This window comes from Pituophis catenifer, unplaced genomic scaffold (assembly GCF_029215685.1).
Source record: "Pituophis catenifer annectens isolate HBS135680 unplaced genomic scaffold, rPitCat1.0.hap2 SCAF_1, whole genome shotgun sequence".
NCBI lineage: Eukaryota > Metazoa > Chordata > Lepidosauria > Squamata > Colubridae > Pituophis > Pituophis catenifer.
This window is the reverse complement of record NW_027256881.1, coordinates 147,462,954-147,479,779: the sequence shown is the minus strand read 5'-3', so window position 1 is coordinate 147,479,779 and position 16,826 is coordinate 147,462,954. Positions and strand designations below refer to the sequence as shown.

The following is a 16,826-nucleotide window of genomic DNA, read 5'->3' as shown; positions in this document are numbered from 1 at the left end:
AAAATACAGTTCCATAGAAACTTTGTGGGTAGTTTAAGAAGCGCATTCAATGCTTTTGTGAGTGGGCTGCAGCCAGTGTCCTTTTTTCATAAACTGTGAGTGTTCAGTTTATCTCATAACAATATAGAAGTAGATGGTGTATCTATTTTGGTGCTGTCAGACTCCCAAAGTAGATTTTATGGTACTACAGAATATACAACTAATTTATAAGGAACAAAAAAACCTAATTTCAATATAGACTTATAAGCATGTTACTGTGTCTCCTCTGACAAATCTAACTATGTAAATCATAAACAAGCTATGCAGGAGCACATGCAGTTAACTACGGTATGTAGACAATGTAAAGTTTATTATTTTTTACCGAGATAATATATTTCTGAAGAACGCACACACAATTATCCTCATACATTTCAAAATTCAGAAGGCAAGAATTCATGCTGATCTGAACAAATCTTTTGGAACAGAAAGATGCTTTGTACTGGTGTAAATTATATATTTAAAGGATGGTAAACTATTTCTAATTAGGGAGAAGAACAACATTTGAGGCAGTGACTTTACTAGTAAATACAGGATACTTTAAATAAAGCTACTCTTCGCCATACCACATTACGTCAAATAAAATTCATCCTCTCTGTTTATTGTTGAATTTTTCAGCTATCTTCTGCAGTTCCAGATCCATAGCAGCCAGGTTTTCCAGTTCTTTCTCCTGTGATAATGAAAAAGGAAATCCATGTAGATTATCACCTTAAAAGCATAGATCACTTTTTTATTCTGAGAATTTGATTGTGAGAAATTCATGCAATTGTACTGCTTAGTGATCTTATTAGATTTAGATTTAATTAAATTTGATCATGGCTCATATGCAAGTAATTATGTTTGGATTTTTAATTCTAATGTAGCTCTAGTTACTTTTCCTGGCTCTTCCAATAGCCTTTTCTATTAAGGCTGTATAAAGTAAGCAACATATGTATGCATAGGTGTTTGGGGACATCCAGAAGCTGCTTTCACAACAGTCAAGAAATCGATCAGAAAAAGATTCTATAAGAATTAAACATTCTATTTTAATTACCTATGTAACGTTTGCAAAATACTTTTAAAATGTGATTTTATTGCAATAAAATTTTGTAAATGCATAATCTCCCAAACTTCACTCAAGAAAACTGAGAAAGAAAATGTAAGGAAGAGCTTCTAAATACTTGTGCAGTCTATTTTTATGATTCATGTGATCCGTTTCCGTAAGGAGAGCACGATGAAATTAATCTTACTTTCCATCGAAGCATACTGATGATTCCTAAACAGGAAGATCAACCGTGTAATGTTAACCTGTGCCATTTATCATGTTTATGTACTATAGTAACTCATATTTTGTGAGTTTGACTTAGTATTTATAGAGAACTACAGTTTCTCTAGGAATCAGTTTATAAGTGCCAATTGTTTATGTTTTGCCAAAATGACCAGAAATCATCTTCATGCTTTTCTTCAGATTTTTAATTCTTTTCTGCATCCTCATAGTTAATGTTAAGAATATTTGGCACTGATCATTTGTCAAGTTATGTGGTTGGATGGTTTTCCCAGAACATGAATTTATAGTATGGCAGTTATGTCACTGCACACTCGCTTGTACAGTTATTTCAGTGAGACCTGATATACCACGTTGTGTAATATTGAAAGTCAGGATGTGTCATTCCTGAAAATGTAGGCAGTCTGATAGAAATCTGACTATTTCTAAATAGGAAGCATGGGAGGAAATGAGGCCCGCAGCCCAGAATTAAAATGAACACATGAACAGAACAGATTTCAAATGAAATTTTGGTTACTCTATTTTAAACAGGTTACTATTGTGATGGTGTAGTGTTGGTATACATTCAGCTATGCATGTATGTATATACACAGAAGTATCTTGCTTGAATAAAATCTTAGATTAAGCAACTGGTCTGGGTCAAAGTATTCCCTATTCAGCATTTTAGTTAGTCCTTGTCCATATTACATTGAAAAATGTGGTGAATGCCTTAAAAGCAACACTTGAAGACTATTTGCCTGTTTTAGCAGCTGATATCAGTCCAGAAAGGCAGCTATTTTAACTAGATCAATTTAAAGCAAGAAGAATGAGCCTAGTGGCTTACAATCTGAATGCCTTCCTTAAAAAAAATATATGTATGACTTCATGGAGCTTACCTTTTGTTCAGGTATTTTTTAAGAAATGAAACCAGAACTAAGGTTTCGTTCTAGCTTAGTCTATAACTAGAAAGATTGTTACAGATTATCCCCAGAAGAAAGTTCTTTGCAGAAAATCAGTCACCTGATTTTAGCCAATGCTTTGCCGTGCCATGACAAAGAAGTTGATTTAAACAGGGACTAAGTAGATTGTGCAATCCTAGATATATTCATTTCAAATAAGTTACATGGAGTCTTAACATCTACACTAAATAAATCAGAACATGCCCTTGAATTACAGCTTTCTAGATATTTTTAACACTCAAGAATTTTTCTTCTGTCCCCTTAAGATCCAGTTTTGTTGACAATTTCAGTAGGGTAATTATGAAGCAACTTCAGCAGGTTGCATCATTCCAATGAAGTACAAGTGTAAATGATACCTAGAGACAGAGAAGGTTAAGTGAAAGACAGCTAAAACCAGATTATTAATTGGAACACATTGATGGTCCTGTCAGTTATTTGAATATTGTATGAAGCCTGAAATAACAGGGCTTCATACTTTTTGATCACGTACAAAGTTGTCAGCATGATACTGAGAATATAACCCTAACGTATGATCATGTTGCGCCTAGATACCTACTGTATTATTTTGCTGAAATAAAAGACTTTTTTAGAAAAGAATTGTTCTAGCTTTCTTAGAAATCATAAAATAAATACCTCTTCTGGTGTCAGAGGCCTCTGATTAAATTTGTCCTTGCCATTTCTTATTACATGTCCCCTTTCAATGTCTTCTTTTGAGTTGTACAATTCTGGAAATTCTGCAGATTTTTTCCGGTAGCTCAGAAGATGGGCCAGCTCATCCATTCTATCATACTGCCTTTTTATCTCAGGTTTGTATAGCCTCTCAGGATTGTTATTGTTGTCCTGTTTGGGGTTTAAGCTATCCAAGATCTGTTTCTTCTCCCACAAGTCATAATCATTATATTCAGGAAAGAATTCCCTCTTATTCAAGTGGGACTTGCGTTCTTCTTTACTCTCCAACAGTGGATTGATGATGTCAGCGTTCTTGTCCACAGATCTGTTTTTCCACCTGGGCTGTTGGGAATAAAATGATTTTAAAGCTCTTTTCACATTTTCTACAAGATAGTGGCTTCTTGGGTAGCCCTCCTCTAGCAGAAGAGTCCTTTTATTCTCAAAGTGTTTTCCTCTCTCGCTATAGTGTGGAGTTTCTAGCTCTCCATCATTACTAGGATAGTGCTTTTCTTCTTGGCTGCTGAGTTGCTGCTCTCCATCTTCTCTCTCCTTGTTTTGTGGTTTTGCCATCTCTAGCTGTACACTTGGTTGGTCATGGTGCCATTTCTCATTTATGCTATCATGGCTTTGTTTCATATCTCCATTTTCCTTCCTTGCTTTGCTGTAAGGGACCCTTAGTTCGTAGTGATGTCTAATCTCACTTGATGGCCCACCGAAAAGTCTTTTCCTCATGTACTGATACTGTTTCCTTTCATTTTCCTCACTCTGTTGCTTCATGTCTTCATCACTGTCCTCTTGGCTGGGGTAGTGTTGATCCCAATATCCTTGGTTCCTGCTCTCTCTCTCCATTTCCTCGGACCGATGCATTTCAATAGCGTTTCTTGGCTCCACAAAGTAATGTCCTCGCTCATAATGGTTGGGGTGATGACTCCTTTTAGCCCAGAATTCTTCCTCACTGGGCTCTTCAGATGAGCCCCTTTTTTCACCAATACGATGATTGTTGTATTCAGAGAATTTACCCAATCTTGGTTTCCTTCGGTAATGTCCTGATTTGTGGTCTTGCTTCTCTGTTTCGCCACCGTCCCTCTCCGAAGAATCTTCAAATTCTTCATGAAAACTATGATGATACTTTTCATTACTTTCCTCCTCCTCCTCTTCCTTTTCTTCCTCCTCCTCCTCCTCCTCCTCACTGTCTTCATTTTCCCTTTCTTGACTCTGAATTATTTCTTCCACATACTTTTGCCCATGAGAATGCTTGTAATCTTCCTCATTCACTTTTCCAGATGTAAGAAGGGACTTTTTCTCTAGAGGCTCAGACTCTGCTTCTTCGCTGCCCTTTTTTTCTTTGCCTCCATCCCCATTATGGTGGTTTCTTTTGTAATTATCTTCCTCAGCTCCTTTCTCATTCTCTTTCTTTTTCTCTTCTTTATGGTCTCTATCCAAAGCATAAGAGGTCCCTTGGGAGGCAGTTTGTGGGTTGCTGCTTCCCGCATATTTTTTCGTTTCCAGATGCCACTTAGCATCTCCTTCTGTCTGTCTTTTAAACTCTTCTTCACTCACATCTTGTTCTTCCCTCACAGTCCCTTCTGACTGCTTAGTTAATTCTTCTGATTCTGATAAGGTTCTTGTGCCAAGTTCCATGTCTTGTTGAACATTTTTCTCTTTTTGTTTTTGTTGTTCACCTGCAACAAAACAAAATATGCTGTGGATTCCTCATTATAATACCATTATATTTTCATATTTATTGTGGGCTACTTGTCTTCTGTCACTGATTTTCTTCCACTTTCCCTGTCTCTTCAGACCTCCCGAGGAGAATCAACAACCATGGAATTTTTTTTTCTTTGTACTATTATTATCTTGTGTATACCTCACAATGGTCAGTACTGACTTCATCACTTGTTCACTATTCCCCCAACATTCCCTCAACTCTCACCTGGCAACAGCCATGCCATCAAGCTGTAGCAAAGAAAACAAAGGGGCTCTTCTATGGGCACTATGGGTAGAAATCAGCAATTTTTGAATCTGTATTTACAATCCGAATGGATACAAATATTTAATCTGACCTAAAAAAAAATCAGATCACAGAATGCACATAGAGGACTACCTACTCTTTTACAACCATGCTATCACTAAGTGTTGTATCTTTTTATTCTTGATGAATGTATTTTATTCTCCTTATGTACACTGAGAGCATATACACCAAAGACAAATTCCTTGTGTGTCTAATCACACTTGGCCAATAAAGAATTCTATTCTATTCTATTCTATTCTATTCTATTCTATTCTATTCTATTCTATTCTATTCTATTCTATTCTATTCTATTCTATTCTATTCTATTCTATTCTATTCTATTCTGGCAGTCAGATAAATTTAATAAATAAATAAGAAACGGTGTATTCTTAAGCCACTGTCGATTCCATTTACACTAGGAACTTGGAATATGTTTCTTCAGATATTGTTGAGCTACATTTTTCAGCAATCTCTAGTAGTAATGGTAAAATCTGCTGGAAGTTGTAATTGAGCAATTTTGGAAGTCTCCCAGTCCACATTACATAAATATTACAATATTATGTAATGGTCAACTAATATAAAGGCTGGTCATGGAAAGCATGTTAGGTTTTTTAAAGATACGCACTTACTTTTCTTCAGAAGCTCCTTACACTGTGGATTAATAAGCGGAGCGTTGCCTTTTGACAGACTGTTCAAAAGGACTTCTATAATACATCGGGTTATCTAGATCAAAAGGAAGATGATTCATTTAGTTTTGAAATATTTCAACCAAATATTCAAGCTGATTAAAGTAATAAACATGGAAAACAAATTTATAATTGGAAAATTCCAAGTGAGTAAGTAATCCTGAAGCAAAGGAAACTATATTTCTAACATTTAATAGTTGCTCAAAAAAAAAAAAAAATACCCAGCTAAATAATAGCATCTTTATTTTCACCATCAGGATATAAACAAGAGGAGGAAATCCAAAAGTTTAGGCCAGTAGATTTCCAAACCATGTGACACCAACAAAAACTTTGTTTTTTCATATGCCTTACTTATTTCAAAGGGCTTCAAGCCCCACATGGAAACTTCAGCCATATTTTTCTGGTATCTAATCCAGTAGTGGATTTCAAAACCTGGCGCTACCGGTTCGCTATCGGTAGCACATGGGTGCGTGCACTCGCTTTGCAAACGTGCTGTGCTTCTGCGCATGCACAAATCGTTTTTGATGACGTCTGGGTGGGTGGGCGGAACCTCCCACCACCTCCACTACAGTTTTGCCTGAACTGGGAGCAACCCACCACTGATCTAATCCCCATAGAATCATGCTGCTGAATTTTGGGTCAAGGTACAGTAGTTTTGTAGCCAGCTTGCCGTCAACATTTTCTGCACTCCTCATGACACCATCTTCTTCCTGCAATGATCTCAATTTTAGTATCTACCAAGAAAGTTATGGTGATCCTGCTTTTTTGAGAAGACAGAAAATATAAAAGGTTTAAAATTATATAAACACCAGTCAGATATCCTGTATTGTACTATGAAGTACCGCACAAATCAAGTTGTTTTTATTTCATATAAGATATGGCTAAGTTAATTCAGGGACACTTAAGGAAAGATTCTATGATAGGATACTACAATTTGAAATACTATGTAATGAGACATAGTAGCTGGAATTCCCATGACTTCAGTTAGATTTAAGGAGTCTCAATGTAAACATTTTGTGTTCCTGTTTTTAATATTTTAAAATTTGACTCCTTGAAGAGATGTTTTGGTTGACAACAGAAATATGGGAAGAGAATGAACATTTCTCTGGTTTCAACATCCGTATGGAAATGTTGAATTGGGCACAATCCAGAAAAAAAAATGCATGAGAGAAGAGGAGGCCATCAGGTTCATTAAATTATCTTGCTCACAAAAGACTCCTGACCCTGTCCCTTGCTAAATTGTTCTGAAAGGTCCTTACTCCAAACAAAGGAGTTGTCATCCATTAAAACATGGTAGTGCCTATGTATAAGACACTTTGTATGTCTCTAGAGCATGCAAGTATTTCTAATAATCTGTGAAAGGTGTCAGGTGCAAATAATCAGGACCATGTGTTAAGTTCCAATTAAGCTGATTTATTGGTCATGCTTATCCACAAGAATCTAGTCAACTATAATTGAAGAGGGGTTGAATTTAGTCTGCTTGTGGGAAAATAACAATTCTAAGCTGATCCCTCTCTTAACCCTGGCCCAGGCCGTGCCACTCCTCCTCCTACAAAAGTGACCTGATAAATTTCACTTAGATAAATAAGTTTTCTGCTCACCATTTCTCCAGTATGGTCATCATTTTCTACTGGAGCCGAATGAATACCTATAAACCAAAAAGATAAAAATTAGAAGAGAGTTTAAAATCACAACTTTAAAAAAGACAACTATACCCACTTTGGTTTTACCGAATATTTGAAAGCATTTTTTTTTAAATCAAAGAATAATTTTCATGCCCTAGTTTTAGGGCTCCCATCTCACCATTTGCACAACCAGACACTCTGCCTGTTCTGATTTAACACAGTTCTCTTTATTTAAAAAAGTACTAGTGGGAGGTTAGACAAATGATAGCAAGCAGTATCCTCTTTATTTCCAGTAGTGCAGAAACTGCATCTAATACATCTGGGAGCAGGCCAGCCAAGTATATACAACAATGCATATTAGTACAGTGAAAATACAGCCCTGCATCAACATTGCAGTTTGTTGTGATTATGACTTGCAGAGCTAAAGCAACAACTAGTTCTGAGTTTTTGAAGAGGCTTCCCTCACCTCCCTTTGCATACTCACACGTGAGCAATGCACACACACACACACACACACACACACACACACACACAAATGCACACACACACCTACCTATTTGACTTATTTTGTTTGGTTCCAGTGAGTGGGTATTATTTCATTTTATAACTGTATCTTTGTTTAGATGCTTCTCCTTCCCAATATGAAAAACAAATATTAGTTTGCCACCCTGATTTGCAATTCTTACTGAAGCTGATTTATATGATATTGTGATTTTCCATTATTAATAAAGCATGTTATTTTGTATTATTCCACTAGTATGAAACCTTTTTTAAAAGGTTCCTTGGGTGTAATGGACCAAGAAAGAAGAACAAGAAAGTAAGTATGATCAACTAAATATATCACCTTTTAACTTTCACATTGTTTGTGAATTATGATACTGTAGTAGCAGTGCAAAAGTCCCTGGGAAGTTGCCAGATGGCACTGGGAGTGTCTCTTTCCCCACCTTAGTGTGTCAAGGGAGTGCTGGTTCATGTTTCCTGCCTCTGTGTTTGAAATCACCCCATCCTCTGCCTCCCACCGCCCCCACATGAGTGCCTGCTTCCATCTGCAATGCAGGCAGTAAAAAGCAGACGCAGACACAGCACCAATATAAGCAAATTGGTTTGCTCACACAGTTTAATCATGAATGAACATCTAATGTTCAGCCATCCATCAGGCAGGACACTAATTGGTAGTGCAAACCCCATGGGTGCAGCCCAAACTGTGTTCAGAAGAGTAGGTGTCGTAATTTCTCGCCCTCGTCCCAAAATCAGTTTGTAGCTTTGATGCTACAAAGGGCTAAGGTATACTTTTGGAGAGAGAAAAAAAATGAAAACAGCATTGACGGCCCTGTTGGATCATTCCAGCCTCTTCCAAATGACAATGTCTATTAAACAAGGCACAGTGAAAGAACATGATATTTGATATTTCATGAAAGAGGGAACAATTCAGTGTGAGAGCAAATTAGAACAGGCTCTGAATAAAACATTGGAGAAACCCTTTGGGCACTTGGCACGCATTCCATTTTTCCTAGCATGTATCCTCTGGTAAATTGCTTTTACTTCAAGATATTTGTCATCTGTCACCAGAGCTGCCAATGGTGTATGAGATAGCTGCAACCTCAGCTTAAAGAGTCTTGTTCATCTTCAATCATTTATATGGGGAAGCTGGTTTGGGTCTGAAAGTTAAAGAATTCATGCTCTAGAGTTTTTAAAAAAAATACCCATAATTATATAGAACCCCATCATTTATTCCTTTCCTGCTTAACAAATAGTCAAACCACAACCTGTGTGAATCCCTTCAATTCTGTTTTGTGATACCTCCTTTCCCAATCCTGCTATAGGATTGAAATTTTGCAGTTGTTTAAATAAATGTCAATGCTTTTAATTACTTAATTAAAATCAGTACAAGCATTAAAGGCACACATTGTGTTATTTTTTTCCCATTGTTATTATGGTCAACATCATCTAACTTCTAATGTGATTCTCCGTTTTTTTACATTATTCCTGCTTGATAAAGAGGACCTCTGGTTCCTATATTCTGGGTCAAAATACTATTACAGAACTTCCTCGGTGTGATTTAAAAGGTTGCCAACAATTGTCTAGAAGAAAACGTAGCAGTTAGTATTAGTTATTAGAAGGGTATAACATAACACATCAAACATTCTACTTAATACCATCAAAGATGGCACAGACTTGTTCTTTGCTTCCCCAAAAGGCATGAGTTGACCTAAACAGAGATTTTAGTTGTTGTGGCCCCCCAGTGGCCATTGGAGCTGGCAGCAGAGTTGGACAGTGAGGAGGTTGGAGAGGAATATGGACCAGTCCTGGGGGTTGGGGAAAGCTTGGACGATGGCTCTGTGTTGAAGGCAGAGATGGAGCTAGACAGCAGTGAGGCAGAGGAACAGCTGGAGCCCGTTCCCAGTGTGCGCATGGGCAAAGCTGCCAGAAGACAAGAAGAACTCAAAAAGCAGGGTCGACTTGGAAGTAAAGCCACACCTTGGAGGTAATTGGCCCCTCCCATAGGAAACAAGAGGAGTGAATGGGGAGTGGGCTTTTGCAGGAAACAATTCATTCGTTCCGTGACTCTGAGAGACTCTGTGCCAAGTTTTGCCTTGTACTGCATTTGGAAACAAGTTACGTGGCAGCTTGCCAAGCGAGATAAGAAGTGTTGATAAATATTCCTCTGAAAGACTGTTTGGACAGGCCTTGCTGACTGTGAATGAAAGTAATTCACAGTCGTGTAAATAAAAGAGGTTTTGCCAGGACCAAGACTCTGCTTCCTGCTTTTTAAGGGACCCTAGGTCAGAACATTAGTTGAACATTACAAGAAATGTCTTCATGGTGAGAGCATGAAGTTTAAAAAGTGGCATGCTAGAAGAACAGTAGAGTCTCCCTTGTCTTCAGTCAGAGATTGACAGTCCCCTCTGTAGAACTGGATTATTTCACAAGTGGAAAGTCTTTTATTATTTTTTCAGGAGACCAGGGTAACAAGACATTGGGCTGTCAGGTTATTTGTCACTGAAGAGAATGAAAAAGGAATTTCTAACATTATTGATACTGCCTCCTCCCATATTTTTTATGAACATAACGATAAGCTTATTATCGAAGTATTTTCTAGCTGAAAGTTAGCACAAAAAATTTGTGGATGAACTTTGGCATTGCAGTCCAGGGAAGAGATTGTTCTTAACTAGATTTCATACATACATAAAGGAGCTATAATGCAAGAGCAAAGCCAACGGAAAGCCAAATGCTGTGCCAGATCTGACACTCAAGCCAGAACTCTGCCATATGTTCCAGGACTCCAGCCCTCATCATACATGGCCATGATGCTGAGGCTGTTGGAAAGGCCTGAGATTCACTACCTCCTAAAACTAACTGCCATTCAAAATGCTTACAAAGGAAAGCATGGTAGGAACCGAGTGAAATTGCTGTCGAGTTTGTTTAATTCCCTAACAGTAATTTAAGCACTGAACAAAAAATGCTACCATCTGTCAGCTGGCAAAAGAGCATAAAGGACTATCTATTTGGACCATATCCCTGGAGCACCATACATTGAGTGTTTCCCTCTCTCCCTCCCGCCTTCTCCCTCCCCCTCCCTCCCTCCCTCCTCTCTCTTTCCTTATATAAATGTATTAAGACTACAAAGGTAGTTATGTTCCCAAATATTTATGTTGGTGCTTTTAATGGTGGGATGCCTCTTGTACCAAATGGAAAGAGTTCTAGATTCTAGAACAAAATCCTTCTTTTATGGTGTGGCTGCAAAGACGATTGGATACAGATCTGACATTCTTTTGATCCCGTGTGATAGGATCATGCAGTACAACATATATCTTTACAACAAATTCTTGTATCTGTATTGAGTCCAGATGAGTCTGTCTTCTCATGGAATGGCATCTGTTGGGATTTCCCCTCCCATCTGCATCTTTTGTGCCCCGCTCACCTGCTCTGTATAGCTGGAGAATCTGTGGACCAAATTTGACATGGAATGGATGCAGAAAAAAAAACGGGAGGGGTCATGAATCCCATTTCTAATGCATGAAAAAAAATGCACAAAATTTGGGATGTAGTCCTCTCATTTCTTTTAATCAGAGGAAAATCTTGAGGGATTGTACCCTACAATTACATATGTAGAATAACAAACACTGAGGTCCATGTGATGAACAGTCTCTATCCATTAAGCTGCTAGTTCCTGATAAAGATCAAAGCAATGTTTCAATAAATTGCTATATTGCAACATTAAATAACAAGGTGATATGTGAAGAAATCAAATGCTGCTGTCTAAAGTGGTGATGTTGTTTGGGGAAGGAAATTGCATCACCAGCAGAAGGGTGTCCTTTTAAGTCATAGCCATTCCATTTTTGCTAGTTCAAAATTTTGATAAACTCAGAAAGCATCAGTGCACTGGCTCTTCTTTCTTTAACTGGTATCAAACATTTAACTAGCACATAAGAGAATCACTCAGTGTGAAGTTTTATCCTGACATTTTCTACAGCTAATTAAAATATATGAACTGTAATGGTCATTGTGTAGCCAGGATCTGAGTGTTTTATACACACTGAGAAGTTTAAGAAAAGGTCTTGTCTCAAAGCTGTGAGGCTACGAGCTGTAAAAGACAATGCATTTGACCAAGGAAGAAGTATATTGAAGATGCAGGCCACAACCCTTTGCCATAAGCCATGCAAGCTGAGGATACAAAGGGAATTGAGATCCAAAACAGACATCCATTATAGAATAGCGTAGACATTTGATCCAATATAAGATAGCTTCCCAAATTTGTTGCAAAAATCATATTTTTAATACCAGACATAGAAAATTCTGTTTACTCCCTGTCTGGATCCTTCAGTTTTAAATCTCACACCAAAAATAATGAAAATTTCATCCTGAGAATATAGTTCTATGAAATAAAATTTTAGAGCAATTGCAAGCAACTTCATATTTCTAAGTCCTGTCTTGGATTAAGGGAGCATTAAGAAATTGCTTAATATAATTGTTATGACTGGTATGATTACAATCTATGTTATATACAAACATACCAGACTTTCTTCTTTTGTCTATTGTTTTGTCTGTTGAAAAGCTACACTATTATATATAATGGTTGATGTCCTCCTTGGCATAAAGTGAGTGTACTTTTATAAGATATGACAACTGTACATGTAAAATACATGAAAATAGCATCTTCCCATTACAATGCAATTGTTCGGGATTAGAGAAAATGGGTCACGTTGAACAAAAATAACCCTCAGTGATGGTGATAAATTACTGTTACTGCTGGTAGGAACAATATAGCCTCAGATTACAAAAGATACATCTCCCAGCAAAGGGTTTTATTAGTTTATGAAAATGCTTTAGGAACAACAAATGTTGTGCCTTTCTCTACCAGATACGTATGCTATACTTGCTTATTTTTCATAAGATGAAACATTAATTTTTTGTTTCAATATACAACAGTGAGTTCAGGTGGATCAGCCACCATATTGTTCCTTAACTTTGTACAAATCTATATATCCCATTAAGGTTAATTAAGGTTAATTGCAGCTAGCTGAAAACAGCACAAAATAAACAGCCCTAATTTGCTAATGCAAAGTCAGCCCTCTCATAGTAGGAGGCATTCAAGAACGAGGTGCTTAAATATGAGGAGATATCTATAGAGATAGATAGAGATAGAGATAGAGATAGAGATAGAGATAGAGATAGAGATAGAGATAGAGATAGAGATAGAGATAGAGATAGAGATAGATGGGTAGACAGACAGACAGACAGACAGACAGACAGACAGACAGACAGACCCCAACTTCCATGCATGCAACAATCTCACCATATGGTTCTGGGTAGGTCATTATCTCTAAACCTAATCTAATTCATTGGTTTATGTCTCACGATGATTAAAGCTGCAAAATAGATTGCCTGGGGACAAATGTTATAGTAAAACAGATTAATAAATAATCAGGCTGCCTGCTAGTTGTCTGTTCTTGCTTCTATTATATTTAACCTACAGCAGAGAATTATTGATACATCATACCGGAGACAATCCAGGTTGGGTGACTCCCTGGAGTCAATACATCTTCCAGAATCCTCTTCTAAAGTATATGAATGATTCAGCTTTATTAGCCCTCAACAGCAGGCATGCCAATCACTCAGCCTATGAAAGCAGCTAAAGTTGATCTTCCAGTTGGTACAGAAGCCACTGACCAGGACAGATACTGTTAAAGCCTGTAAGATTTGGATGCTGATGAAATGCTTTAAGTTAATGAAGTTAAATGAATTTTAACCAGTGTGTGGGTATTGTAGTGGTGATAAAGAACCTGAAATATTGTGACTGAGTAATATACAAATAAACAAGTTTCCCTTCCTTTCTTCCTTGCCTTGGCTACCATATTGCCAGCAATAGAACTATGCTTTGGAGCATCTAAAAAAATGGAAGAGGCATCAGCAATATAACATCCCTATGTTTCCAATATTGAAAAGAGAGATGCAAGGCTTTTTATCCTTGGTATGGTCAGGAATCCTCAGGTGAGAGAGGACAAGGGAAATAAGTTTGAGTGTGCAGTCAGATGAAGGCTTTGGAATTGAAGGGACCTTCTCTCCATTCTGTTTATTAACCCAATTAGTCCTGTGGTCCCCCCAACCTTTTGGGTGCTGCAGACCGGTTCTGTGGAGGGCAGTTCTTCTGCAGACCGGGTGGGGGCATGGTTTCGTGGCTCTTTATGTGTACGGATGGGATTTCACTTCTTTGCATGGACCGGTCCCTGGCAGGCCATGGACCAGTGCTGGTCCATGGACCAGGGGGTTGGGGGTTCGAGACTCCTGAACTAGTCAATAGCAACATGATACCAATGGCATCAGTGAGAATTCCTTGCTCTGCTGACATTATCAAACATCAGAAGCAATGATAATATATGATATTTCTCCACATTTCTTGCTTAAACTAGATTTAATATGAGAATAATGTGAAATTATATGAATAATTTCTCAGGGATCCCTGAGAAAACTGAACACTCTCATATTCTGTACGTATGATGCATATATGCACACCGAACAATTTTTACTTATATACCTGTGGCCAATGCTTCCTCTTCATTCGAGAAAAGTAAAAGAAGATTTGTAAGAGTGATTGAATATAGAATATTATATTGACTGACAGATGTTCATGAGAAAATTTAATGGGAATTAAATGTTTTGGGGAACTCTTATGAGCAAGACAGTTTTTGGTATCTCACAATGGAATTAGCTGTTCAAATTGTTCTGCTTGGTTATGCTTTAACTTAAATATAGAGCCAAGGTATAATTTTTACTTGCAGTTCTAAACCATTCTTGAAGATTACAGTACAATAGTAAATGATCAATTGGCTATTTATCTTTGATTCTATATTTCTTTCTGGAGGGGTGAAATTATTATATTGTTACACTGTTACATCTCCTGATTTCAAACTACAATATAAATGTCGTTATATTCTGGGACAACTCCTAATGAGTATAGAATGATAAACTGACTGTTCTCTTATTAAGCCTCATTAAATTCAGTGATGCTGATATTTTGCTGAGTACATATAGCCTATAGGGGAATGGAGATTTGCATTTCATTATTGTAACAAGTAGAGTTCATTTGAGATTCAATCATAATAGAGTAGACTGAATAAAATGGCAGGGACTTAAATTGTCCATTCCTAATCTGATTCCAATTGATATTATGGATTATTTTTACTAGATCCGGGATAAATTTCTGATATGTAGGCATGAGATTTTACACAACACACACAATTTGGTCAACATCTGCATACATTTTTGTTAGTTACTTTTCTGCATGGGCAACATTTCAGATATACACAGATGTGAAGTTCAAGAATCATATTTTTCCATTCTGGCTAAAGCTTTAAAACCTGAAAAACAAAATCCACACAGATGTAAAGGGAAGCGAGAAGACTTTTAAAAAAGAAAGAGAGAGAGGTCTAAATGCTACAGGTATTAAAGGAAAGAGCAACAACACTTAAACAGTGACAATTACCCTCAAGAGTACTTTTGTTAAAAAAAAATAGTTGCTTTTATTTGATGAGGACTAAGCAGCATTTTCTTAATCGTCAGCTTGTTCAAGCTAATGGAGAAAAGTCAAAGGTTATTTTAAAAGCATAACAGCTTTTATATGCTTTGGTCAATTGATAAAACACAGAGCTACTAGTAACACTCTTGACAAATTACTGGATATTACTTTTCTTCAGTGATTTTAACATTTAGATTTTTTTTAAAAAAAAATCTTAACTTCCAAAAAGCATGATCTGAACATTTGCACAATATATTTAATTGTTGAAGAATTAAATCATACATACATACATACATACATACATACATACATACATATATACACACAAATTCCTTGTGTGTCCAATCACACTTGGTCAATAAAATTCTATTCTATTCTATTTCTAGCACAGAAAAACAAATATGTACCTGCATTCAATAACTACACAAGAGTTTCCTTCTTGCCTCTTTTTCATATACAAGTTCAGAGACAAATACAGATACAAATATGTCTATTCACACACGTATACACACGCACACTGCATTCATTTTCCCCAGCCTTAGTATCTTTTCTTTTCCTCTGCCCCCAAAAAACTTAGCCCAGTTTATGGATGGATGATTCTAACCGGGAAATCTAGTGCACTTCTGAAAGGCAGAAGCTGCCCATTGACTGGACTCATTTTCAACATACTTGTGAGATTTGCTAATTTGCACAGCAGTGAATCTTGCTGGCGCTTCCTTCGTGAACATGCTCTAGCTATCATTAATCATTAAGTAGACCACGTATGCATCCACATTCTTGTTTCTGTATGTGTATGATAAGAGCACGTATTGGTGGCAATTAATAAACTTCTAGCCCAAACATTTTATATGAGATGAGAGCCACAGGCAGACTGATATATCAGCTGTTCATTGCCAGAAGACTACTCCCTCCTCCTGTGCCAATTCTCAACCAGTATAGAAGCTCTTGGTTGGTGAGGGCTGTGCAATTCCCACCGTGCTTTTTCCGCGCTCGGCAATCCCTCCGCGTTCCTCAAACCCATCGCCGCTGTCCAAGGTGCTGATCCTGCTTCGCTGGCCGGACTTACCTGCTAGAGCTGCGATTCCGAGCAGGCTGAGCAGCGCCACGCAAGGCACCATGGCCGGTGGAGCAAGTTAGTTGGCACGCAAAGGCTTGAAGCTTCTTCGTATCAGCTTTCTTCCACGAGCAGATCCAGGCTATTTAAGGGAGGGAGGGGGGATACGCGCCAGAGTCAAGCGAGAGGAAGGAGGGAAGAGCTTTGCGTCAGAGGTGGACCCCAAAGGAACGGGGCGGAGAATTTCTGAGATGGCCTCAAAGACCCTCCCTTGGAATCCGCTAAGGAAGGACTCCCACCACATCTCCATCTTTCTCTTTGCCGCAGAAAGCCTTCCCCCCCCCACACACACACACCCAATTTCCACCTCGGTAGGGTGGTCCTTATTTCTCAGAGAAGGTAAAGCCCCTCAATCCTTTGGAATTGATAAGCACTGTTACTAAGAAGGCCACCTGTACCCCACCCCACCCCCACTTGGAAATACAAGTGTCCCCTTTCTATCCTCATTCAAGCCTCCCACGCTGTT

At 37.8% G+C, this 16,826-nt stretch overlaps 1 protein-coding gene across 1 annotated transcript; it reads right to left on the bottom strand.

Annotated features, from left to right (window-relative positions):
* Positions 1–510: 510 nt before the first annotated feature.
* On the bottom strand, positions 511–16,364 carry CHGB (chromogranin B). Its single transcript, XM_070932802.1, has 5 exons — positions 16,313–16,364; positions 7,206–7,252; positions 5,548–5,641; positions 2,872–4,589; positions 511–706 (listed from the first exon to the last, which is right to left on the bottom strand). Exons 1-5 carry the CDS (start codon positions 16,362–16,364, stop codon positions 623–625), a joined length of 1,995 nt encoding a protein of 664 aa, XP_070788903.1. The 3' UTR covers positions 511–622.
* Positions 16,365–16,826: the final 462 nt, after the last annotated feature.

Bases quoted from the DNA above. Each gene is read 5' to 3' on its own strand.
- CHGB (XM_070932802.1), bottom strand. From the start codon at position 16,364: ATGGTGCCTTGCGTGGCGCTGCTCAGCCTGCTCGGAATCGCAGCTCTA. The intron at 7,253-16,312 runs GTAAGTCCGGCC...TTTGGTTTATAG, and splicing joins CGGAATCGCAGCTCTAGCAG to GTATTCATTCGGCTCCAGTA. The intron at 4,590-5,547 runs GTAAGTGCGTAT...GTTTTGTTGCAG, and splicing joins TAAGGAGCTTCTGAAGAAAA to GTGAACAACAAAAACAAAAA.